The sequence below is a fragment of the Nomascus leucogenys genome, chromosome 16 (assembly GCF_006542625.1).
Source record: "Nomascus leucogenys isolate Asia chromosome 16, Asia_NLE_v1, whole genome shotgun sequence".
NCBI classification, from domain to species: domain Eukaryota; kingdom Metazoa; phylum Chordata; class Mammalia; order Primates; family Hylobatidae; genus Nomascus; species Nomascus leucogenys.
In genome coordinates this window covers 50510848-50537955 of record NC_044396.1, presented here as the reverse complement: position 1 = coordinate 50537955, position 27108 = coordinate 50510848, and the positions used below count along the sequence as shown (strand labels likewise).

The 27108-nt window shown below is 49.6% G+C and overlaps 1 protein-coding gene across 1 annotated transcript; it reads right to left on the bottom strand.

Annotated features, from left to right (window-relative positions):
* Window positions 1–213: 213 nt before the first annotated feature.
* Window positions 214–3999, bottom strand: KCNS2 (potassium voltage-gated channel modifier subfamily S member 2). The gene is made up of 2 exons (XM_030795375.1): window positions 3682–3999; window positions 214–3072 (listed from the first exon to the last, which is right to left on the bottom strand). The coding sequence occupies exon 2, from the start codon at window positions 3028–3030 to the stop codon at window positions 1597–1599; it is 1434 nt and encodes a 477-aa protein (XP_030651235.1). The 5' UTR covers window positions 3031–3072; window positions 3682–3999; the 3' UTR covers window positions 214–1596.
* Window positions 4000–27108: the final 23109 nt, after the last annotated feature.

Sequence of the window (27108 nt, the reverse complement as noted above, 5' to 3'; positions counted from 1 at the left end):
GGAAAACCATCAGATTACCTTAAAGATGATGGAGAAGAATTATCTTATAGAGGAACCCAGGTTCCCCAACACAATGTTATGTGCTGGTTAACCGAACAAAGGAGCAGGAGCATTTTGGAGGAGGAAACAGCCGTCTCCCTTCGATACAAGTTTGGAAGCTCGAAGGTCTTTTGAATAGCAGTAAACTTTTCAAGTTTACAATTTTTTATGACATTTTATGAACTAGCAGTTTTTTATTTTACAACTCTTTCCTTTCTCCTGGCCTCTACCCACTCGCCCCCAATGAAAGGCAGTTGGAATGCAAGTAAGAACTGCAGCGTTTCAATCCTGGGTAAGCCACACCACCTTCATGCACGTCTGTATTTTGAGTACATGATTCCATACCACCAGGTTTCCATGTCATGGCAGGAACTCCAGGGCAATCATAGCATCATATACAACATACTATATCCTAGAAGCAAAATTATCTGAGTAAATTCTGCTTGGAAATAAAAGGGCTCTCATTTGATGAGCTTTCAGAGCAGGCAACAAAAGTATTTAAGCTACTGCCCTTGCTAGCAACCCAACAACGTTCACCTCAGGGAGACGATACAACAGTAAACTTTTTAGTTGAGGAAGACAACACGACCTTACTCCTAAACATCTTAAAAAATAAATATTTCAAAAACATGCTAATATCTTAGACACAGCAAAGTTTGGTCAAATTTCCTAGATCAGAAACCTCATCCAGAAATACATTTCTCTACAGTCACCCTAGGAAACAAGGAGGCTTGACCATGAACCAAGAGGCTCAGCCTGCACCAACTTGGCTTTAAGCACCCTAGGGTTTGGACTATTTAGCTGAAGCCCCTCTCCCTAATGCATCTGTTCTTGGGGAAAAAAATTCTATCTTCACTGCATGTTTAACTAAGTAACATTCTCTAAAGAGTGACATTTATGAGAAGAACATCAGTGTACATCGTTCTAAAGATGATTGGTGCACCCATGCAAGCCACGGAACTACAGATCATTTATAAAAACAACTTACAGACTTGCATTGGTCAAGTCTGCTTAACTTTGCATTCTCTTTGTTTTGGTATTAAAACTAAGTGAAAGCAATGGATAAAGAGCTGAGATTTTGTTTTCACATGACTGTGAGCAAAATTTCATGATATCCTTGCTGACCTCATAGATGCATTTCCACTGGACAGACCTGTGGGGGCTTTTTGTACAGAACTCACACGACAACCTCAGAAACAGGAGCACGACAACTCATAGACAGTACTGGGCCACAAGCACTAGAATAGCGTACACGATGGACAGAAAAATTAGCATTCTGGGTGTACTCATCTGGCAAAAAGGTGAACATTTTATGCCCATGATGCAAAGACCAGTGAGTGTCATTTCATGGAAAGGTGCAAAGGCATGGTGTCAGACACACCACCCTCTAAAAACGATTCTAAATACTGTAAAAGAAACCTGGGTGCATATCCCATGCATCTCTCCCCTCAGGGGCTGGGCGTACTCCTTACACCATAACCATAAGGTGCCTGGGCTGTGCCAGAGGCACAAGAGGCAGCTCAGCAATGTGGGGTGGAGGGTGACAAGTCCTCCCGGCTAATGTAGGGAATCATTTAAACTGAGTTCACTTGGTGAGCTCCTGCTCATGTTCGTCAGGCTTGCCATGAGGGATTTAACTTTATGGGCATAATAGTCCCTTAAATTGACTGAAGGGACCTCCTTCATTCCATCTCCAAAGTCACAGCTGCGCATGGCACTCTCAAGTTGCTTTTGGCGCCGGTAAAAGTGGGAGAACTTATTGAAGATCAAGGTGATGGGCAGGACCACCACGAGGATGCCTGCCAAGATGCAGGCAGAGGCAGTCAGCTTCCCTGCCGTGGTCCCTGGGACCACATCCCCGTACCCCACTGTGGTCATACTGACAGTAGCCCACCACCAGCAGGCAGGGATGGTGGCCAGGCCCTCGTTCTCCTCCTTTTCAATGGTGTAGGCCACCACGGAGAAGATGGAAATCCCCACGGAGAGGTAGAGCAAGAGCAGCCCTACTTCTTTGTAGCTGTATTTCAAAGTGGCCCCCAGGGAGCGGAGGCCAGTGGAGTGCCTGGCCAGCTTTAAGATGCGGAAGATCCGCATCAGCCTCAGGACCTGGGCCACCCTGCCCAAGTTGGCTAAAGTAGGTGTGCTCTCCACCACCAGATTCACCACCAGAGTGATGTAAAAGGGGACGATGGACATGAGGTCAATAAGGTTTAGGGCATTCTTGAAGAACTTGAGGAAGTCAGGGGCCACAGCAAACCTGGCCACCAGCTCAAATGTGAACCAGGCGATGCCAAAGTGCTCCACGATTTCGAACCTAGGGTCCTCGCCGGGGTTGCCCTGGCTGTCAGGGATTTGGAAGTCGGGCAGGCTATTGAGGCACATGGTGATGATTGACCCCATCACCACCAGGATGGACAGGATGCTGAAGACCCTGCTCAGCACTGAGTAGCCGGGGTTGTCCAGCGCCAGCCACAGCTGCCTGCGGAAGTTGCCGAGGGGCTGCCCATCGAACTTGGAGGCGTCGTTGTAGAAGGCAAGGATCTCATCGAAGGAAGACGTGGTGCTCTCCTGGTCACTCTGCTCGTCCCACTTCTCCTGCTCGGGCTCTACTTTGCGGCCATGGTAGCTGTAGCTGCAGCAGGAGTCAATGAAGAACTCGTTGATGCCCCAGTACTCGATCTCCTGGCTGAAGGAGAAGACACACAGCTCGGCCATGACGTGAAGCTTGCCGGTGTGATAGAAATGCAGCACGTAGGGGAAGAGCTCAGGGTTGCGGTCGAAGTAGAACTCCCGCTGGACGTCGTCGTAGTCATCGCAGAGCTCCAGAATGGCCTCGCGCGAGTGGCAGAGCAGCAAGCGGCCCAGGCGCGTCTCGGGGAAGCGCAGCAGCGTGTGCGAGCGCAGCCTCCTCTTGAAGCCGCCCACGTTGATGCGGATCTCCCCGTCCTCGACGTTGGCCTCCGACACGTCCCACAGGCTCTGGCCGGTCATGCTGGAGGCGCCGGCCGCCCGCGCCGCGCGGGGGCGCTACACCTGGAAGCGGAGGGAACAGCGTCGGCGAGAGCGCCGTGCGCCCGGGCTGGGCCCCCTCTCCCTACCCATTTCTGGCGGGCCCAGGCCTCCTGGTGGGTCTTGGGTGCTGAAGGGCACTGGGCTGGGGCAAGAGTTTGAGGGGTCTGGCCCCCTCCCAGGAAAGGCTGGGGGTGGGTATGTTTCTATTAGCACGGCTCCACCCCAGGGGTCTCGGTGGGCGCTTTGCGCGTGCGGGGTCGCGTCCGCTCGGCTCTGAGCGCCCAGGGGGCAGCGTGCTGACCTTGTCCATGGGCAGGCCCGGGAGACGCCCCCGCCCGCTCGCCGCAGACAGGCGGGACCGGAGCTGAGATATGCACGGGCAGGGCCGGGCCGACACGGGGGGCGCGTAGCTTTGGGTGGTGGGGGGGATGCGCTGGAGTCTGGAAACCCGGGCCGCGGGAATGAGGGGGGCGGCCCGGCCTCCCCTGGGTCCAGATCCCACGCCTGCAGCCCCCGCTTCCCCGGCCCAGGTCTCCCCGCCGGCCTGGCGCTATGCCCCGGGGCCGCGTGCGCTGCGCCTCACCCAGCGGGGCTGCCCGGGCTCGCCCTGCGCATTCTGGAAGCGCTTACCTGGGAGCACGGGCGCCCGCGGCCGAGGCCGGCGGGAAACTTCCCCAACCCGCGGGCGAGCATCGCGGCGGTGGCCGCTGCCTGCTGGCGGTGTGTGCGCGGGTGCGAGTGTGTGCGCCCGAGTGTGCGCCCGGCAGGCCGGCGGGCGGGGGCCGCCGAGCGTCTCCTCCCGTCTCGGGCCGGGCACGCCGCCGCCGCCGCCCGCAGCTGCGGAAGGCTCACAGGTGGCTGCGTGGTCCCGCCGCTCGCGGAGCCCCCTCTCCGGATCCGCGCGCCCCTCACCCGCCGAGAGAGGCAGGAGCCCGCGCCGCAGTCGCCCCGTGAGCCGGGGCGGGAGCAGAGCGGGTGTGACCGGGCGCCGGCCCTGCGCGGGGCGCGGCGCGGTGGTGCTGAACGGACAGCTCCGCGCACCTCGGCCGCCGCCCGGGCCAGGAAGGCGCAGCCGCCGCCGCCGCTGCTTCTCTGCGCTTCCCCGGCGCGTCACCGCGACCACCTTGCGCCCCCGGCTCGGCGCGGGGCCAACACCTCTCCCTCCCCCCGACCATCCCCCGGTGACAGCTGTTATTATCACCACCCCCAGGGCGCAGGCAGGGGGCTGCCTACGGTGACCTCTCCCCGCTGGGTCTGGCGGGAGCTGGGCTGGGAAATAAAGGGCGGCTTGCGCGTGTCCGGGGACAGGGCGGGACCCGGGGAACTCCAGGTCTCCCTTTTTAGGGACCTGAAGAAAAGTTTCCCGAAGCCCGGGGGTGGGGTTGTTGGGGAACAGGAGCTGGAGGGGAAAAGAGGGGGCCGGGAAGTACAAGGTGGAGATCGGCTTAGTACGCGGGGGGCTGGAGCGCAGGCCGCACGGCGGGGGCGGGAGTCGCTGAGTTCTGGTCAGGAGCTCTGTGTGGGCACCGTTTGTGTCCAGGCCGGTGTGGTGTGCGGGCTGTGCGGGACTGCAGGGCGCTGTGTGTGTATGTAGGCTGAGGACAGCAGGACTTTTCAGTGTCTGTGTGTACCGCGTTCATTAATATGGGTCCTCTGTCGGATGGGAAGATGCGTCGGCACAGGGGGGCCCTGGGACGTGTGTCAGCGCAGTGTGTGGCATGGGGAACCGTGTGCTGTGTGTACAGTGTGCCGTGTACAGTGTAGTACTCTTGGGACTGTGACGGGCTCATGTGTGTGGAATATGTTGAGAGCGGTGTGCTTGCCGACAGTGGGGACTAGGGGGGTTCGAGTTGGAGTGGGGACTGGTAGATGTGCTGAGGATCTGTGTCCCCATTCCTAAGAAGATTTGTGGCCCAGATCTGAGCTCTTGGTCTCCTAGGATTGTCCTTAAGGCCCTGCCTACTGGGCTGAGCTGAGAAATGAACCCAGTCCCTGGGGAGTCTCCTCCCTTTGGTCTTTCTCTGTGGTGTCCACTGTGGAGCACCGTGGGTGTGTGAGCTTAGCAGGGAGCTGGCGTCTACATGTCTCCGTCACAAGTCCTGGGAATGCCTTTGCAGGGTGGCTCTGGACTCATGGTGCAACCACCACTGCCACAGTGGGAAGCACATTCTTTCTTTAGGCAGTCCTGGTAATGCCGTCCCAGCTGGAGAGGTGCTCTGTAGCTCTGGAGGGCTTGGGGCCTCCTTGGAGGACCTGGAGAGGACCCTTAATCTGACTTCGTATGGGGGCTCCTGCATCCAAGTCTGACCCATCCCTGTGACCCACTGGCTTCTGGACATGTGTGTGGGTGTGAATGCAGGTGTGTTTCCTGCTAAGAGGGCTTCACACCCATGCCCCTGCAGGCCTCTGCAAATGTAGGGGATTCCACAGAGGCAGCCACATGGGAGAGGGATAGTAGGGTAGTGAGGGCCACACACACTTCCTCTTTCTTGTGTTTGACCTTTCCCCAGGCTTTGGGAAACTTTTCTTCAGGTCCCTAAAAGAGGAATCCAGTCCTCCGTTCTGCCCTACCCTCAAATACACACAAGCCACTCTGTATTTCCCAGTGTGTTTGCGTGTGTGAGAGTGTGTGTGTGTGTGTGTGTGTCTGAGAGGGAGAGAGGGAGAAAAATCTGATCTTGGTTATTCTTGTCTTCATCTCCCTTTCTTTCAGGGTCTGTGTGTGGAGAGCAGCCTCTGTCTAGGTCTGCTGGGTCCATCATTGGAGGTCTGTGGCTCCCGCACACCTGGCTGCAGTCTGGGAGCCCCTGGATCTCCTTCATCCCCATGGGGGTTCTGTGGAGAGAGTGCCGCCCTTGCTGAGGGGGTGTGTGCTTCAGTGCATGTATAATCCCTGTGTCGCTGCCTCTTTCACCCTTTTCCAATCCCCCCTTCCACACTTTGGGGGTGATGGTGGCTGCAAGGTGTCTCTGCTGCAGGAGCCTGAGCAGCAGCACCTGGGGGACAGCCTTCATGGGCCCTGTGGCTCTCCCTAGCTCTCACCCTATCCTTTCACTACAAGCTTTCTGCCTTCCAGCCCCTCCAGAGCTCACAGCCCCCTTCTGCTTCACCACCACATGTCTGTGTGTGGCTTCTGCCACATGTCGCCATTCCCAGCCGCTCCCATTCCCTTGGCCTTGGCTCCTGGCTATTCTGGTTTAGCTCAGTGCATAAATCACCTTTTTCTGCTGCATTTGGAGGGTCCTTCCTTCTACACATACTTGAGTTTGATTCCTCCAGGGCTTTCCTCCCTCCGCTGCTTCATGTATCTGCCCACCTCCTTCTGTTCCTGTCTGTTGTTCTTGCTCCTTCATCCTCTGTGGTCGTGGGAGATTTCACCCATGGAGAGAGAGCCCTCTGCCTTCTGTTTTTCTTTGTTTCCCCCACACCCACGGCCACCCCACCTGCAGACCAGGCTCTGCCTGGGCCCCTGGGGCTCTCACCCTCCCATCTCTCTAACAGAGGCCACTCCTTGCCCCTCTCAGCTCTGCCCCTGCTCCTGCCAACAACCCGACCTCCTACCTTCCTCCCTCTCTCCCTCCCCCTTGTCCCCTTCCCCAGCTGAGAGAGCTGTGCCAACATGCTTCCAGCTACACTGGGGCCCTGTGTCTAAGCCTGCCCTTTGATAGCTCTTCCTGTGAGTCTGGGATCAGGGACAAGCCCCCCTGCTCACCTTTCCTTGAATGGCAAAGTGAACTTGGAGCCTGCAGGGAGAAGCCCAATGTGGGGCACATCAGTTATTTCTTGGAAAGGCTGAGGCAGAAGCTCTGTGGGTCTGACAGATGCCTTTGCAGAGGGTAAGTGTATGTGACAGGCAGAGCCACTTGTTTATTTCCCAGTCACTGTGCTGAAAAGAAATGGAGCCGTCTCCCTCCTTCTATACCAGGGAAGCTGGCTTTGTTTATGGTTTATTTAGAGGTCTGAGCCCTGATCTTAAAATACAGCCACCTGCTCCAGGCGCAGGTTGAGGCCTGCCTCTGGGCTGGCCTGGCCTGCTGGGAAGATGGTGAGGGAGTACAGGGTTGTAGGGAGAGGCACCCTAGGAAGGGGGATGAAGAGACCTTAGTCAGTGGCCCAGATCCTTGCACCTGGTCGACTGTTATCTCTGCCTTCACTGCCAATGCTGATATCTCAGCTGAGCCCACACATCTCAGACTCAGCTTTTCTCCCCCTGACAGGCGAGGGGGCTGCACTGGCAGCTTGGCTGAGGGAGCTGCCTGACCTACATTCCCCACTGCGAGGAAGAGTTGGGTCCTTGACCTTCCCCCTGGGGTCTCGGCATAGAGGTGCCTTCCGCCCTGATGGACTGAACAGTTCACCTGTCTCCATCCTGCTCCCCACCAGCCATCCTCCCCACAGCAGCCAGAATGTCTTTTAAAAACACAAACCAGGTCATGTCATTCCCTCCTGAAAACCTTCCAGGGACTTCTCATTGCACTGAGAATGAAAACCATCTCCTAACCACAGCTCCAAGACCCCCTATGATACACTCTGCCCACCTCCCAAACTTCGGCTCACTGCTCTCTTCTCCACCAGCTGTGCTCCAGCCGCACGCCTGCTTTGCTCCCTGTACAGGGCCTCTGCACTATCACACTCCCTGCTTGGCATGGCGGTTCACAGGGCAGGCCCCTTCTTGCCACTCAGGTGATTTAAATTTCACCTCCTCAGAGAGGCCTGACTCCCCAGTCTAAACTGGAGCCTTTGGTCAGTTTCTCTTGTTGCGTTCACAACACATATATTAAATAGTTATTGAATACATGATTGGATGATGAATGGATGAGGCCCCAGCTGCTATCTTAAGTTATTCTGTGCCTGCCAGAGTCTTGGCCCCAACCCCTTCCTCCTGATGCATCAAGAAGGGAACTGGATGGGGAGGGAGTCACTGTGCCTGGGGCTGTGGTCTGGAGCCCTCAGGCTCTGGGGTGCTCTCCTGAGCAACTGATCAGCTTAGTAGATCTCAGCCCTAGCTGCACATTCGAATCACCTAGGGAGATTTTAATTTAGCCAATCCTTCTGGATGCCTTGGGCCTCACACCAGGCCAATTAGATCAGAGTCTCTGGTGAGGGAAAATCAACATTTCTTAAGCTCCTAAATGATTCCAAGGTGGAGCCAAGGTTGAGCCCCTGAGCAGCCTGGCTTTGGGGGTGCGGATTGAGAGCTGTGCGTCCATGAGTCTGCACCCGGCGGTCAGTCTCAGGGATGGGGGCTGCGTCTCACTCGGTTTGGCAGACACCCACCCACTGCCGCAGCTCTTAGGGCAGGGCCTGCCTGCGGTGGGAGCACTGTGAGGGCTGAGTGCCTTTGTAGTCGCTTCCCTCCATGCCAGACTCCTAGATGGTTTCCTGTGCCTGCTCCTCCCAGAATTCTTTACCTTGGAAACAATTTGAGATTAGGTTCCGTCACAGTTTCTCCTCCTCCTTGGAAGAGGATCCCCTCCTGAGCCGTTTTGATGTTGATGGTGGAAATGGGGACGGAGGACAAAGGAGCTAGCCAGCCTATCTGGGTGGCTTTACAGTAGCAAGGGCGCAGGGGCGCTGCTGGGGATGGAGGCAGGCCTGGAGATGAGGGAGGCAGGAGAGGGATATCCTGGAATGAGGGAAGCCAGGTCTAGGCCCCAGTGAAGTTGGAGTCGGGGGAGGGGAGGGATTGAGAGGAAAATTGGAGAACAAAGGATTTTAGAAGTTTTGCTGCACGTTAAAAATGCAACTCCTCATGAAGTGTTTTCTCAGGAGGCAACAGTAAATGTTTATATGGCTTTTGCATTGTTCCTGGATGCTGGACCGAATTTGTTTTATAGGTGAGTCCTTGCCTGGGCCATTTGGCTTTATCTGCAGAGGCCACTCCCCCGTTTGACTACAGCCCTTCCATCCCTGTGTGCTCCCTGGAGGCCAATGATGAGGGAGAGAAGGGTGTGGTTGTGTCTGAAGGGCTTCTCTAAGAGGCCTTTAATGAAAAGGGGCCCAGGTCCTCCACATCTGGCCTGCACAGGGCCTACACCTGTGGGGTTGGAGCCCTCAAGTTCCCTCCTCTGATGCCTCCTGCTTCAAGTTCCTTATCCTTGGGGGGGCTTTTCACCAGCCCCACTAGGCACTGCTCCCTTGGGGGCCCTTCACTGAATTCCTCAGGACATCCTGAGACAAGACTGGGATAATTTATTTTTTATTTATTTATTTATTTTTGAGACAGAGTATTGCTCTGTCACCCAGGCTGTATTGCAGTGGCACGATCGTGGCTCACTGCAACCTCCACCTCCGGGGTTCAAGCAATTCTCCCACCTCAGCCTCCTGAGTAGCTGGGACTATAGGCACCTGCCACCACACCCGGCTAATTTTTGTATTTTTAGTAGAGACAAGGTTTCAACATGTTAGCCAGGCTGGTCTCAAACTCCTGACCTTAAAAGTGATCCACCTACCTCAGCCTCCCAAAGTGCTGGGATTACAAGCATAAGCCACTGCACCTGGCCCAAGGTTGAAATAATTAAGAGAAGTTTGATTAAATTTAAACTTAGAGTCACCACAAGGGAAATGAACAAGAGGATAACATGGCTGCAAGGGTAGGGGCAACCACCTCCCTCCAGGGACCTTCTCAGCCTCAGGGGTCTGGCCATCTTTCCCCTCTACCCTAGGTCCTCCTGAAGCCCACTGTGCAGAGGTTGAGGCCCAGGGACCCAGAAGCTCCCTCTCCTTTGGCCTCAGGCATATCCTCTGCAGTCAGCTGTCTCTCCTCTCCTGAACTTTCCGTGGGAGGCTGACAGCTGAACTGAAGCCCCCAGCCCCTCTCACTGGCCCTACCTTCTGGGACCAGTGGGATGCCCGGATCACAACAATTCACCCTGAGGCCCTCCAGTGCGTTCAGGGAGTGGAGGAGCCTCAACCACCACCCACCACAACAGGTGACCAAGGAAGATGAAGATAGCAGAGAAAATGAAGAGCCAGCCCCGCACCTTGAAGCTAGCTGTCCCAGTCCTGCCCTTAGCCCTGAATCCTTGGGTGAAACATTTACTGTCTCTATGCCTCATTTTCCTCATCTTGAAACCTATGAGAGTCCCAAACTTATAAGATTACTGTGAGAATTAAAAGATGCATTAAAGAGCTATACACCAAGGCCTGACACATAGCAAGTGCTTAAAATGTTAGCCATGATGAGTGCCAATTCCTGAGTGCTTGCGGTGTGTCAGCCCTGTGCCAAGCTCTCTGCTTGCCTCTTGCCCTCGCTTGGGTACTATTATTACCTCATTTAATGATGCCCATTAAGTGGGGTGTTCAGACTCAACCATGTCTCTCTGGTATCCAAATCTGCCCTCAACTGTCTCAAGTAGGTGCAGGACCAATTAGGGTAGGCTAATTGCTGTAACAAACAACCCCCAAATCCCAGGGACTTAACATAATACAGCAGTCCCCCCTTATCTGCAGGGAATACATTCCAAGTCCCCCAGTGGTGCCTGAAACTACAGATAGTACCAATCCTAGAAATTTTTTTCTATACATACATACCTATGATAAAGTTCAATTCATAAATTAGACACAGTAAGAGATGAACAATAACTAATAATAGAATAGAACAATTACAACAATATGTCAATGTCACCACTCTTGTGCTTTAGGGCCATTATTACAAAAAGGGTGACTTGGACATCACTGTGGCCCTGAGACATTGATCTGATAACCAGTGTGGCTGCTAAGTGACTAAGGGGAGGGGAGCACCTGCAGCGTGGATTCGCCAGACAAAGGGAGGATTGCTGTCCTGGATGGGACAGCAAGAGATTTCACCATGCTACTGAGAAAAGCACACAATTTAACATTTATTAATTATTTCCACAATTTTTCATCAAATACTTTCAGACTTCAGGTAAATGAGGCCAAAGAAAGTAGAACCTCGGACAAGGTTGGGGGGCAACTAGAAAACGGTGATTTCTTGCTTGTGTTATGGTCCAGTTGGGTGTTTGGAAAGCATCTTCCCCACATGGTGATTCCAAGATCAGGATCCTTCCATCTAGAGCTCTGCCAGCTCCCAGGGCCCCAGAATCCTTTCCCGGCATCCTCTGTATTAAGTTGAGCAATAAGGGAAGAGACAGAGCATGGACAATGACACAAAGATGCTTTTGACGCCAGGTCTGAAAGTGGCAGACTTCACCTCTGCACATCCCCTGGCCAGAACTCAATCATATAAAACCACAGGGTGTTGAGATTATAGGAAGAAGCAGATCACAGAAACTGGGGTCCCTGGCATTCTCTGCTGCTGATGGATGAGCAGAAGCTGGTAGACATCCTGCATCCATTTCTCCCAAGGTGGAGACAGGGGGAACAGGAAAGTCCTCATTGCTATCCTTGGCTGGAACGACCTCACTCCAGGTCCAGGATGCAGCCCAGGATGCCCGGGCTCTCTAGGAGTCCTGGCTGGCACTGAGAAATGTTCTCTTAGCCTTCAGTAGGACTTTGTTTTCCTTTTCTCAGAACAAAGTCTTCCACTGTGAACTTATCCACACTGCATTTTAGAAGAAGGGTGTCATTCCACGTTCCCACTGAAGCTGGAGGGGTTTGTGCAGAAGAATGTAGTGAGGGATTTTAGGTAGATCACAGACTCTTTTTTTTTTTTTTTTTTTTTTTTGAGATGGAGTCTCGCTCTGTTGCCTATGCTAGAGTGCAGTGGCGTGCTCTCAGCTCATTGCAACTTCCACCTCCTGGGTTCAAGTGATTCTCCTGCTTCAGCTTCCCCAGTAGGTGGGATTACATGTGCCCACCACCATGCCCGGCTAATTTTTTTATTTTTAGTAGAGACGGGGTTTCACCATGTTGGCCAGGCTGGTCTCGAACTCCTGGCCTCAAGTGATCCTCCTGCCTCGGCCCCCCAAAGTGCTAGGATTTCAGGTGTCAGCCACCGTACCTGGCCAGATCACAGATTCTTGAGGCCAGAAGCCAGACTTGGAAGCTACGGAGCCAGGACATACATGCAGTTGGTGGCGGGATGCTGCAGTCCCAGCACAGTGCTGCACACAACACCATGCAGGCACCAAGGGTGGTGGGAGGTGCTTGGAAGCTACTGCTCTAAATGCACTGACTGCATGTCTTTGTCTGCAGGTTGTGGCAGAGTGGAGCACAGAAGGCTTGGAAAAGCCTGGCTGGTATAGATGGGAGGGAGAGGGCAGGGGGAGCTATAACATGTAAGAGTCTAGAGGGGGCAGAATTCACCTAGACATGGAGTGGAAGCTCAAGGACCCCTGCTCCAAAAACCCACCCCGCTCCTCCTCCCTTGACCTCTACTCCTTCCCTAGGCTGGGAAGTTGTGAGAAATCTCTCAGGGTAAGATCCCTTTCAGTCCTGGTCTGTTTGTCTTTATCATGCCCAGCTGTCCACCCTAGGACACATTCCAAGCTCCCAAACCTCCCTCAGTCCAGAGGTGCTCACAGCTGCTGCCCCAGCCCTCGCCCTTCTGCTGTGAAAGTGACACCTGCCCACCCACCTACCCATCCTCCGCCCATCGATCCATCCATCCATCCACCCACGTACCTATCCCACACCCTGGATGACTCTGTGGGCTCCTGTTTCCATGGTTACTTCCAGGGCCTGAGTTGGCTCTGGGTTTTCTGAAAGTTTCACCAGCTCTAGGCTATTCCCCACGACAGCTTTGTTGCTGGACCCAAACCCTGGATAGCTTCTGAGATACCACGCTGCTTGTAGCTCTCCCTACCCACAGATCAGGCATTGCCTGCAGATTGGTCCATCAAAGTGATCAGCTTTCTGGACCAAAATAAAATCAAGACTGGACACAGTGGCTCATGCCTGTAATCTCAGCACTTTGGGAGGCCAAGGTCGGAAAATCACTTGAGACCAGGAATTTAAGACCAGCCTGGGCAACATAATGAGACCCCGTTTATACAAAAAAATTTTTTTAATTAGCTGGGGATGGTGGTACACACCTGTAGTCCCAGCTACTGGAGAACCTGAGGCAGGAGGATTGCTTAAGCCCAGGAGTTCAAGGCTGCAGTGAGCTACAATTACAGCACTGCACTCCAGCCTGGGCAACAGAGTGAGACTGTGTCTCTAAAAAAAATTAATTTAATTAAAAGCTCTCCACTACTTGAACAGCGAGGCATTCTGGAAGGAGAATGCCTGGGGGGCTGCCACAGGAAAGCAAGTGGAAGTTCCCAGAGATAGGCAGGTGCTTGGCTGGGACAGCCTCTTTGTAATAATAACAAAAGCTAGCATTTATTGGGCGCTTACTGTAAGCCAGGCACTGTTATAAGGATTAACATCTAGTAACTAGGTTAATCATCACAACAACACGGTGGGGCATGTGCTCGGATGATCTGAGGGGGAAAAAGGCACAGAAAAGTTGAGTACCATGTTCACGGTTACAGAACTCACCAATGATAGAGCCAGGATTCAAGGTAAAACAGGGTGGCTCCAGAAACTTCGTTTATTTATTTATTTATTTATTTATTGAGACAGAGTCTCATTCTGTCACCCAGGCTGGAGTGCAGTGGCACGATCTCAGCTCACTGCAACCTCCGCCTCCTGGGTTCAGGCAATTCTCCTGCCTCAGCCTCCTGAGTACCTGGAATTACAGGTGCACGCCACCACGCCTAGCTAATTTTTTGTATTTTTAGTAGAGACGGGGTTTCACCATGCTGGCCAGGCTGGTCTCAAACTCCTGACCTTGTGAGCTGCCCACCTTGACCTCCCAAAGTGCTGGGATTACAGGCATGAGCCACCGCACCCGGCCAAAACTATGTTCTTAAACATTGCATTCACTGCTTCTCTACAGCCTTCCACTCCCCCACCCCTGGGATTCTGGAAGTTTCCCTGAGTCATTTTTTCAAGACAGGAGGTTCCTGAACACCTCCCCAGCACTCAGCTCTGCTCTGAGCCCACATGTGAGAAGCCCCCCTTTCCATTCTAGGCCCACTTGGGAGCAGCTGTCAGTTACTCAGAAGCCTGGAAGGGTCACAGCTGTTCTCAGGAGGAGTCCCCTGGATTCTGCCATCTGGCTGGTCTGTCTGTGGGCTCTGGAGGATTCCCCCAGGACAAAGCCAAGCTGCAGCTTGTCCTTAGAGACCTTCAGGAGGGTGGGAAGAAGCAATCCCATCAGAGAAACCCAGCTGAGGGAAGACACAAGATGTTCCCCACGAGTGACAAAAAGCCAATTCGCACCCTTCCCTGCAGCCAAAAAATTAAGCTAATTTTTCATTTCTCTGCTTACGTGTGACTCAACTAAACATAGGCATCTAGGAATGCAAACAATGACTAGATTTTCTAATTTAGGGCAGTTTAATTACATCTTGCTAAAATGACGGAGGCTCTAGGTATTTTTATCATGGTAGAAAGCTCTGTGACTGGGAAAGAGGAGGGTGGGGAACACAATGCTGGAAGCACCTCTCTCCTGACCCTCTCCCACCTGCACTGGCCTCCAGGCCTGCCCAGCGGAGTGTGTCTCCTGAGAGAAGGAGCGGTCCTCTCTTAGGGTTCTAATTTCCCCTGTTCTTGTTTATATTAAAGGAACATGTTTCCTTACGATTAGCTGGGGCTAGAAAGAAAAAGTCCAAATCACTTAGCAAAAAAAAAAAAAGGTTCAAACACAAGATTATTTTTGAGAAAAATTTAGACTTCCCAGAAGTTTAAGGTATAAATATTAAGAAACCAAAATAAAAGATATCAAAGGTAGAGTCTTCTAGTGCATCTTGCTCGCCCAAATCCAGCTCTCAGCCCCTTCTGGGCATATGGAAGGGTGACATTTCCCTGGCCCCTCTTAAGTTTGGAGGAACCATGTGGCTTGTTCTGGGCAATGAGCTGTGACCTGAGGTGACAAGTTGCATATGGGCCAGAGCATTGAATGGCCCAGCTTGTGTGAAAGGCTCCAGTGTTTTCTCCCTCTGCTGTGGAAGTACATGTTGACATGATGGTGCCCCAAGGTCAAAGCAGCCTGGATCTCGGAGCTACCCGATGGAGTACAAGTGCCCTAGAGTCTCTGGGACCTGAAGTAGACTTTGTGCATTCAGCTGGGTCACATCACTGAGATTTGAGGGGGACTGGCTGTCTCCTATGGCAGAGTCTCTCTTACCCTGATGAACAAATAATGCTTTTGTCGTAATCACTGTACAACAATACCACATTATTTTAATTATATTAGATTACTTTGGAATTTCAAAAAGTCATCTGTTCAGTTAGTCTGGAATAGGATGAAGTTTACTTTTATTGAGTCCAGAGAAAATTGTTGGAGAACATGTTTAACCTATTAAAGCAAACTTTCTGTGTGCAGATGAAGGCTTTAAAATTTACCCACATTTCAGGGTAAAGATAATGGCAGCCTCTCAGAAGAAAAGGGGTCAGAATAAGAGTGGGATTATATTTCTCAAAGAATTGTGGTTACAGGCACGTCCATGAGTGGGAAGCAGACTCTTAGGAGGGAATAGAGATGGAGTGGTTGGGAAGGAGATGAGAAGACGTTTGAAGAATTTTAAGAAGGTTTTCTGTGTGATGTGCTGCCACATCAGGAAAGCAGTCATTATAATGTCTTAGATAAAGTAATGCCGACTACTATCATAAACAAAAGTATCGTGGCTCAGTCATGATAGAATTTCACTTCTTATTCACATAGAGTCTGTCTTAGTTGATTTATGCTGCTATAACAAAATACCTGAGACTGGATAATTTATAAAGAACAGAAATTCCTCATGATTCTGGAAGCTGGGAGGTCCCAGATCAAGATTCTGGCAGGACTGGTGTCTGGTGAGGGCTGCTGTCTGTTTCCAAGATGGTTCCTTATTGCAGCAACCTCCAGAAGTGGAGACGTTGTGTCCTTACATGGTGAGAGGGTGGAAGAGAGTGAACTCACTCTATCAAGCCTAATCCTATTCATGCAGGTACAACCCTCATGATTTAATCACCTCCTAAAGGCCCCACCTCTTTGTCACATTGATCATTAAGTTTCAACATGTGAATTTTGGGGGACACATTCAGATCATAGTAGAGTCCAAAATATTTGTTCTAAATTAGTGGGCATCTCTCCTACAAGTGATGATTCCGGGACTGGGCACCTCCCCATCTTCAACACATCCTTCTAATAGTGCAGAGCTCACTTACATCAAGCCAGGAGAAGGAGAAAGGGAGTGGAGATGGATACAGGATGTTTTTATAGTCTAGGCTGAGAAGTGGCCCACATCATACCCACTGGCATGTCATTGGTCAGAACACAATCACATGACCAATCCTAGTTGCAAGGGAGGCTGGGAAATTTATCTACCTGTGTGGCCAGGAGGAAGAGGAATCAGGTTGGGTGAAGAGCTAGCCAGTTTATGTCACAAAAGGTCCCCACTGTTTCGAAGTTGGGTTTGAGTATGCTTTAGCAAGCAACCCAATGTGGAAAGAGCTACAAACAGACCCAGCTTTGTGTAGGTTCTACTTGTGGGGTGGAGGGATGAGTGAGACTTTGCCTAAGGCACAATCTTCTGTTTCTTAGATTAAAATAATAATCATGACCTGACTCTCAGAGACACCTTCTGGGATTGCCAAGTTGTTGGAATTTTAATATAAACAAGTGTAGGTGAGTCAGTTATAAGCACCAAATAGCATGGGAAAGCCTGAGAGGAAATGGTAGGCCCTATTCTGGTGTCAAAATTACTACTTTATTTTATTTTATTATTATTATTCTTTTGAGACAGAGTCTTGCTCTGTCGCCCAGGCTGGAGTACAGTGGCACGATCTTGGCTCACTGCAACCTCCGCCTCCCAGGTTCAAGCAATTCTCCCACCTCAGCCTCCTGAGTAGCTGAGAATACAGGCATGCACCACTATGCCTGGCTAATTTTTGTATTTTTAGTAGAGACGGGGTTTCACTGTGTTGGCCAGGCTGGTCTGGAACTCCTGGCCTCAAGTGATCCACCCACTATGGCCTCCCAAAGTGTGGGGATTACAGGCATGAGCCACTGGGCCTGGCCAAAATTACTCTTTTAGAGAAGAATATGGTTTTCAGATCTCAGTACTACACACAGAATCAAATAAATATAGGGCTCTGTGAACCAGTTAAATGGTGGATGCCTACGAAAACTCCCTCTTGACACACCATTACTGGCTTGGGCGGCCCCATCTGGGAGGGGTTTGTGGGTGAACCCTGGGGCTCCCGCCCTCGGAGAAGTGGATGACGATGGGCTTCCTCTCATGGGGTCAGGCATGACCTGACCAAGGTGCCAACTCTTCAACAGAAAAGAACGGTGACTTTTCTAAACCAATTTGTGGTGCACACTATACAGTTCCTCAACTGCTTTTCTATGGTTTGTGAGGAGAAACTGGCAGACCTTTGTCTTTGTATCCAACAAATTGAAACAACTGTCAACATTTTAGACATAAAGTTGTCATCTATCTCTGACCTAGATGATGTCACAGTTGAAGTATCTCCTTTAAGTGTCACTAGTGTCACAAATGGACTTCAGCACATTCTGAAGCCACTTCAGAGCAGTTACAGAACAGTACACAAGACTCTGGACCCCAGGAAAGTGAGGGATCAGCAGGAAATAGCTTAACTGTAGCCAAGGATCCAAGATATGCCAGAGATCTCAAAATAGCTCAAGTAGGTGTACCAGCGATGGCAATCAGAAACAAAATTAGGCCAGGCGTGGTGGCTTGCGCCTGTAATCCCAATACTTTGGGAAGCCAAGGCAGGTGGATCACTTGAGTTCAGGAGTCCGAGACCAGCTTGGCCAACATGGTGAAACCCCGTCTCTACCAAAAAATACAAAAAATAACCAGGCGTGGTGGCACATGCCTATAATCCCAGCTACTTGGGAAGCTAAGGGAGGAGAATCACTTGAACCTGGGAAGTGGAGGTTGCAGTGAGCCAAGATCGCGCCACTGCACTCCAACCTGGGTGACACAGTGAGATCCTGTCTCAAAACAAAAACAAAGCAAAACAAAAAGCAAAATGAGATCAGAAGGACTAGTCCCAGACCTTCCTGAGAGGCCAGATGCTCCAGTGCCTGATGGTGAAAGTGAAAAATTATAGAAGAAAGTTCAGATAGTGAATCTTCTTTTAGTAACTAAGCTTAATTTTGATAAGAATTACATATGCATATGTAGGGATACATTTATATTCTATGAGAGAGAGCCTGAACTGTAACTTTTAGTCATAAAAACATCAAATGGCCACATACACGTCCACCACCGAGCTTCTTCTATGTTAAAAAAGTAAAGCATTTATAACCTGAAAAACAAAAACCCTCTCTCTTGAGATTGCAAATTGGACATTAGCACATCCAATCCTGATAGATATGCGACTGCTTTAAGAAGCAGGAGCTTTGTGCAAGGAATGAGGAGGTCAATGATAAGGATAGTTGGACTCATTCACATTGTTGCCCTGCTCTAGCTGGGACCAGCTCCCCAGGAGCACCAGCTACTGTAAGTTTGGCAATCAAGTTGGCTTTGAAACTGTTTATACAAGCTGATTGCTACTAGAAACCTAAGAAATTCACAGGAAGTTCCATGCAAGGAACCAGAGAAAAAGGCTTTGAGCTGTGTTAGTGGCTCCATTTGAAGGTTTCAGGGGTGGTATGCAGCAAAGGCAGAGGAAAGATGTTATTAGATGAGGACCTGAACAACGGGGGCTGTTTGCAACTCTAACACCGCCAGATGTCTGTTGTAGTGGCCAACCACCTCACTGCCCTAGAGACAGCAGAGGGTAGAGAGCAGGTTAGCTAGGACTTATGTATTTAATTCATAAGTAGGAATCTGTTACTGGCACAAATATTTTCCTGTGTTGTGGCAGGAGGAGCTACTATCGCAGGCAGCACCACAGGAGCAATCGAAGCTAGCTTGGATAATGAGAAGAACTTGGATCAATCCTTGCGGGAGACAGATCAGCAACTTTTGGCAAAGAGTGGCTGTGCAATTTGAGAGCTGATTTTAAACTGGAGGGGCCTTTTGAATTCCCTCTGTTGATGTGGCTAATCAAGCCCAAGGAATAAAAAGAGGCAAAATGGCAGCTTCTGCAAGTGAGATGGAATAATTGAGTTTAAACTAGGGCAGTGGGCTGGTTTGGGGGCTGCTGTATCTTAAGCTGAGAAGCAAGATGAATGGGAGAGCAGCTCCCTTGGTCCCACTCAGGGGACACCTCAGATCCAGCCCGGGACTTAGTACCCCCTGATTTGTCCCTCGAGGAGTGATGTTGGTCACACATAAGGCATTTCTCAGGCCTCAGCATAAATGAGACAGTGTCGCCCCCCTGGGTACATTAAATTTTGGAGTAAATAACTTGTGTTTTATTTGTGGCAAGAAACAACATTTTAGCTTGTAACTTGGAGTAAATGTGGTCTGTGGATATCGCCAAGGGGCAGAGTCTTTCGTTGGAAAGGCTGGATGTTGTGCTCAGATGTTAGTGATGTGGCAGGGGCAGGGCAGGCTGCAGAGGCACCAGATCCCATCGCCTTAAATCCCCAAGGCTCCACACTCTATAGGGGAAGAAGAAAGGAGAAGCTGGGTTGAATGAGGAGACGTATTGAGTGTTGTGAGGGGGCCCATTGGCCTTAAGTGAAGATGTTTTCCTGTGAATATGTTTCCCGCATGCTTCTAAAAGGGAGTTGTGCAGCCTAGTTGTTGGCTCTGGAAGAGTCGTAAGGTGATAGATTTTGTTGCATTAAATTCAAAGCACAGGCCAGTGGCTTCCTATGAGAAGAGCAGTTAGAGCAATGCAAAATCCTTGTGCCACATCATGAGAAAACCCATCTCCAAATCTTCATTTTTCCTCAAGGATTTAGGAGTTGAATGTTTATTTCTTTTGACTATGCAAGAGCTGAAAAGGCCATGAGGACACTCAAATTTATGTGGGTTACACTTAGTAGGCATGTACAAATGGGCATGGCTGGTTGAAAATAAGCCTCATCTAAGTGTTGAAACCAATTGGTCAGACTTTCTGGGGGGTGGTGATGGATGCTTTGCTAGTACATAATTCATTGCAATAAGGACATGTTGTTGTCAAGAATACACTGCTAGAAATTATATTCCCAGTCTTAGGACTTTGAGCTGTACCAAAACTCCTATTGATCTGAGGGTAAATTATTAAATGAAAAGAAACACTTAGAATCCACTCTTCCCCTTTCTTCTCTCTGTTAGCACCTGTACCATCTGTGAAAGATTTTGTTTTTGTAGACACGCATGTCTGTGTGTTTGTGGAGGGGATACTTTCTGGAGGTGAGGAAAGATGTAAGGAGGATGATAGAAAAGAGCAGGGAGGGTCATATTATAGACATACTTAATACTGTTAATTCAATCACACACTGTCGACAAGAGAGATGGTGTCAGTGTTCTATCAACCATATCAATTAGTGCCAATTTGGTTATTGATCTATTTCTTTATATATCCACCCATTTGTAAATGTATATCTAACTCTCCAAAAAAGCATCTGAGTCAGCTGAAATGTATTTTATCCCATTCCTCCTTCCTTCATTTATTCAACAAATATTCGTTAAGGTCTTACCGTGTGCTCATGAAAATACAGCTTTGAGCAAGGCAGATAGATAAAGGGTCACAGATAGGGCCACATGTTAGGGATGCCTGGGGGTCCCCAATCTGAACGGCAGTTCCTAGCTCTCTATTTCATTATTTCCAGAAGTAGATGAAGGCGAGAGGACGGCGTTCACATGAGTCCACATGTGTTTTCACTAGGGAGGGAGGGAGTGCATTTAGTGTTTCCGCTGCTCCTTGGCCTGTGGACTCTCCCAATTTTGATTTGCACAGTGTTTGAGTCAGATTGCCTTCTAAGATCTTCCAAACCAATTTTAGCCAGCTGGTTTTTAATGCAGTAACCACCAAAATATTCCATTATCTCTAGATCCTTGGTTTTTAATTTTTCCCCTTTCTAACAGCCCAAATTAGAAATAATGTGGAAAAACTTAGGAAACACAAGTGCAGAAAAAATAAATAAGACCAGTTCAATGGCCTTATATCCTAAACAAACTTGATTGTTGGACCTTGGACTGGGGTCACCTTTTTCCTCCTGGGCACATGGCACTCTCTGGCTGAGGAATGGACCAACGAGGGTATTTGAGAGACACAGGTCTTCCCTCCAGCACCCAGCCTGGCCAGAAGGCATCTGGCAGGGGAGGTGTAGGAGCCTGCTCTGTGCTCTAAGACAGCTGGGCATGAGTCAGAATGGACTTAAGGGCAGTGCAAGCCCCAGAGCCAGGCTGATCATATTTTTCAAGACTTAAAATGGAAACACATGGTTTGACACATATGTTACAACGGGACAGAGAATCTGGAATTAGAAAATTCACATTGCAAAATTCACATTGCAAGGTGTGGTAGCTGGGTCCAAAGTGGGATTCAGAGAGATGTGAGGTTTGCTTTTGGTTGAACTGATAGCCCATCTGTGGAACTCTGAGCACCTGTCTATGGACAGTGACATGCACAGGGCCTTTCCTGGCCAGAGAGCATGGAAGACGTAGATGGCAGAGTTGCCTTGGGAAGGAAGAGAAGTAGAGACTGAAGGATGCAGGGAATGGCAGAGGGTCAGTCCCTCACGGGCTCCTCGTGCAGACAGAAGGCTTAGAAGGAAAGCCAGAGGGGCCGCTGTTATAAGGAGGTTGAGGACACTGGTATAAGCAGAGGTGCTTTGAGGCTTATGGACTAAATGTGGGAGACACTCTTCTTCTATCTCTGTATGGAACTCAGCATTGCTCTCACGTCTCATGGGCTGGTGATTTTAGATGCTCCAAGACATGGAACCTCTCCTACCCAAAATAATCAGCATTCTCCAAGGGGCATCATCAGCAGTGAATTCTGAGAAAGCTTCAACTGAGTGGACCGGGGCATGGGGCTGAGGAGACCATTTGGGGTTGAGAGATCCTGTGTGAGAAGAGAGAGGCAAGTAGAGGAGTGCAAGGTCAGGGTGTTCATGAGGTTTAAACAAGGCGAGCAGAATCACAGAAACAGTAGAAGACCGCATAGCAACAGGGGACGTTTTCTTTCAAACTCAAAATTGGGTCACATGGTAGGAGACACAGCTGGATAATAGGATAGAGTATCTGAATCCAGGACTGGTCCAGAAAAATGGCCAAAGCTGTGTCAGATTAATTTAATGGAAGGTTTCATTTGATTAGATTCCCAAGCCCTGGCTATGCATGCTCATTTATCCAGCCTATTGTCTAAGCAGAATGGGAACCCACAGTCAACTTGATAGAACAGCAGAGCGCTGCCAGCCAGCCTCTGGCTTTGAATTCTTTTTCTGATCTAACATTTTAAGGAGGATGTGTCAGGAAGGCCTATTTAGAATATAAATGATTGCTTAAACTCTTTTAAAGGCTTTAAGAGTATATTTTAATCATTGAGTCTTCCCTTAAGCCCAGCAGAGTATTTGAGAATAAATTGTTGTGCATTTGAGTCAACCAAAATTGGGTAGACTTGCTGAATTTATAAGCCTTTCTCTTCTCCTGGTCTTTCTCATGGCCGTGGCAATGTGCACTTCCACTAGCTTGTGAAATGCATATGAAGTATAATTTTCCCCAAATTGATCTATTCTACACCACTGAATCTTAGCCATTGCATTTTTATGCCAGAATCAAATTTAGCTTATTATTATTGTTGTTGTGGAAAATAATTATAATCCTTTAATTGTCACAATTTTATAAGAATTCACAAATGTTATTTAATTCCATCCTCACTATAACACTGAGGACCAAGGAGAAGGGGAATCATCATCTGGGCCTGCAACTCCAAACTACCCCCTTTTTCCAAATGGCCAATTGAGGTTCTTAAAGGCTGGGTGACTTGCACATAGCCACACAGATCTAAGCTGTGCAAGCAGGAAATGTGGAAGCTCAGGGGAGCTGCCCTGCCAGTGGTGAGTTCTGGTCTCATCAAGTGCTCTCTGCAAAGCCGATGAAGTGGGTTTGATCATCTCTACCTTGCAGGCTCACTGCGAGTGCAATGGACATGCAGGCGCCAGCACAACGCTAGACCCGTGCCAAGGGCTTAGTTGTTCCCTTTCTTCCCCCATATCCAAGTGATTGCAAGTTCCATTTAGAGATTCTGAAGCCCACTGGTGCTGAGATGTGACAGCATAAAGCTTTTCCCTCAATCAGCCTGGAGGCTAAGGGGCTAGTAGTCATACCATGCATGCGCACACACACACACACACACACACATGCACACATCTGAGTGGGCTAGAAGGTGAGCTCCTCTCAGGATTTCAAATCTACAGCAGGTTAAGAGGAAGACAGCTCTTCCCCATCAGCTACTGTTCTGGTCTCTAGAATCAGCTCCATAAATATCCCCACCCTCTCTCCACTACACTCACATTCATGGCAGTCCCCTCTTCAGCTCTAAACTTTACAGCTCTCTAAATCTTTGCCTTTCAAGTCGAGCTGGTTCTCACACCTGCCTGCTGACTTACACATGGCATTTGGCCTCCTCCAGTCCCAGTGACTCTGCTGGGTGTATCCTCACTCCCTCCCTGTCCAGTGCTCCCTTTGCTCGCGGGTTGGTGAAGGACGTAGGAATAGCCTGGAACACTCTCTATTTGAGCCTTGCACTCTCTTAGCAAGCTCAGCTTGAGTCAGGAAGGGTGGGGATCACAGGATGTCACCACTGTGGCCACCTCTTCCAGGCTGGACTCCGGGGTGAGAACCTTTGCCATCACCTGGTCCAACTTCCTTTTTTTACAGAAGGGAAATTCCATGCTTAATTCTGGACTTAAACTACCTGAGCAAGATGTTTTCATTCATTTGTGGCAGGATAACTGGATAAACATCTCTTATTTACCCCTCCTCAGGCTCCTCTGGAAAGAGAGGTGCCCCATCTGGTTTCAGTGAGGAATTAAATTCGGAAGACTTAACTGGAGCCCTTTTAGCCAATAGCCTGCAGGCAGATGTCTGGAGGCACTGGTTCCTGGTTCAGGGACACCAAGGCTGGCTCGTGGGTGACTGTCTCAGTCTTTTCCTCACACTGTCACCTCATGTTTTCAAGGGGGCTGCTGTACCCCCAGGCATGTGTCTGTATATCGCACAGGAAGAAGGAAAGTAAGGACATTGCCAGCAAATGTCTTACATCTCATCAGCCTATACTGTGCCTCCTGACCACTCCTAACTGCAAAGGATGCTGGGAAAAAAGAGCATTGTAGCTTCTCCAGCCTCTGTGGTAGGCGTAGATAAGGGATTAGAATTGGGTGTTACTGAATCAATGTATCAGACACTTCTCAGTCAGGCTAGAGCCAGATTTAACTAGATTTAGAAGGAAAAAGTATGTTTCTTTCACCTGCATGTAATGAAGGAAATCTATGCCCTTCATACACTTAATAAACCTGTAAGTCTCTACTATGGGCAGGTACTGTGCTAGCTAGACATTACAATGTGTGGGGGCAGACACTGGGGACCCCTAGACGGGGGAGGTTGGGAGTGGGGGAAGAGTTGAAAAATGATTGGGTACTATGCTCACTACCTGGGTGATGGGATCATTTGTACACCAAATGCCAGCAACACACAATTTACCCATGTAACACACCGGCACATGTACCCCCTGAACCTAAGATGAAAGCCAAAATAAATAAAATAAGATAAGATAAGATAAATAAAATAAAATGCCTGAGGGGAAGATAAGCCAATATTCAGTTAGCAAATACTTACTGGATGTTTATTGTGTGTCAGGCCCTGGAGGATTGGAGAATGAAGATGCATCCTTGGTTGCCCATAGCACCCAGTCTACTTTGGAACAAGAGTAGTGTACAATGGGAACATAGAGGAGGGTGCCAAATTCAGATGGTTAAAAAGAGTCCTCCTGGTGGAGGTGACACTGACCTGGGTCACCTTATGATATGGTTTGGCTGTGTCCCCACCGAAATCTCATGTTGAATTCCCATGTGTTGTGGGAGGGACCCAGTGAGAGGTAATTGAATCATGGGGGCAAGTCTTTCCCATGCTGTTCCTGTGATACTGAACAAGTCTCACGAGATCTGACAGTTTTAAAAAGAGGAGTTCCCCTGCACAAGCTGTCTCTCTTTGCCTGCTGCCATCCATGTAAGACGTGACGTGCTCTTTGCCTTCTGCCATGATTGTGAGGCGTCCCCAGCTATGTGGAACTGTAAGTCCATTAAACTTTCTTTCATAAATTGCCCAGTCTCAGGTATCAGCAACTTTATCAGCAACGTGAAAATGGACTAATACACCTTAGTATCACCATTTCAGGGGAGGCATCTGTATTTCCTGACCCACTGCTAATTAGGCTCTGAGGCGTCTAGGTTCTAGGCCATGACGGAGGGCATCTTTCCAATTAAGTTACATTCCATGCACAGTGATTGAGTTCCTACTCTATGCTCATGATATTTACAACTAAGAAGAGAAGAGAGAATAATAATAAGATAATAATAATAACAATATTACCACCACCACCATTTATCAAGGGCTTACTATGTGCCTACGTGCAAGACAAGTCCTAAGCACTTTATGTGTATTAACTTATTTAATCCTCAGAACAATCTGGAAACGTGGCATCTCCCTACTCATCCATAGTTGTCACCCCTCTCCTAGGGGCACCATCAGAAGTGGATTCTCAGAAAATTTTAGCTGAGCGAGAGAGGTTGGGATAAGGTTATGGGGATTAGTAGACTTTCTGGGGACAAGAAGTCCTATATGAGAACATTGGGGCAAGAACAGGAACTGTTGGAATATTGACATCTCTGGGGTCAAATAGGCAGGATTCATTACAGAAATAATAAAAGGCTACATAGCTACAAGGGCCTTTTTTTCACCCAAACTGAAAGTTCAGTCATGTGGTTGGAGGCATGACTGGACAATGAGACAGGTTATCTGTATTCAGGACTGGTCCTTAACTTGATCGTGGGTTTTATTTGATTGACTCTGTCAACCCTAGTTATTGTGTGCTTATTCATTCAGCTTATTGTTAAGCAGAATGGTAACCTACAGTCAACTTTTATTTTATTGATTTATTTTTGAGACAAGGTCTCACTCTGTTGCCCAGGCTGGAGTACAGTGGTGCGATCATGGCTCATTGCAGCCTTGACCTCCCAGAGTCAAGCAATCCTCCCACCTCAGCCTTCCAAGTAGCTGGGACTACAGGCATGCACCACCATACCCGGCTAAATTTTTTTTTTTTTTTTTTTTTTTTTTTTGAGACAGAGTCTCGCTCTTTCGCCCAGGCTGGAGTGCAGTGGCATGATCTCAGCTCACTGCAAGCTCTGCCTCCCAGGTTCACGCCATTCTCCTGCCTCAGCCTCCCGAGTAGCTGGGACTACAGGCACCTGCCACTGCTCCTGGCTAATTTTTGTATTTTTTAGTAGAGACGGGGTTTCACCGTGTTAGCCAGGTTGGTCTCAATCTCCTGACCTCGTGATCCACCCGCCTCGGCCTCCCAAAGTGCTGGGATTACAAGCATGAGCCACCGTGCCCGGCCATACCCGGCTAATTTTTGATTGTTTGTAGAGATGGGGTCTCACTATGTTGTCCAAACTAGTCTTGAACTCCCAGCCTCAAGTGATCTTCCCGCCTCAGTCTCCCAAAGTGCTGAGATTACAGGCATGAACCACTGCACCTGCCCTACGGTCAACTTTTAAAAAGCCAGCAGGAGCATGTCCCATAGAGAGAGGCTAGAATAGAACTCTGAGAGACAGCATATAGTTTTTCTGGCAAAAGGACAGGGTTTGAGGAAACTATATTCACTGTAAATGGAGTCAATATCACTGAAAAGACTGATCAACAGAGGATAAGCACCAAATTCAGTACATAAACTCTGCCTCAATCTTGGACTGACCTCTGAATTATGCATTTGTGGGGATTTGAGCTGCCACCCAGGAGACAGAATATGCAGTGTGAGTTCAACCAAGTCAACTGCCTACTGAAACAAATCAAATAAAACAAAATCTGCATATATCCCCATAGCCATCCTAAGCAGCCAGTGTCATTTCTCTTGTTTTAGAGGTGGTAGTAGCAGAGGCTGAGGGTGCCCCACCATATCCCCTTGGCACTTACCAGAGCACTGGAGGGCACTGGAGGTTTGGAGGATGAAGATATGTCCTTGGTTGCC

Coding starts and splice junctions, on each gene's coding strand:
- KCNS2 (XM_030795375.1), bottom strand. CDS start 3,030: ATGACCGGCCAGAGCCTGTGGGACGTGTCGGAGGCCAACGTCGAGGAC.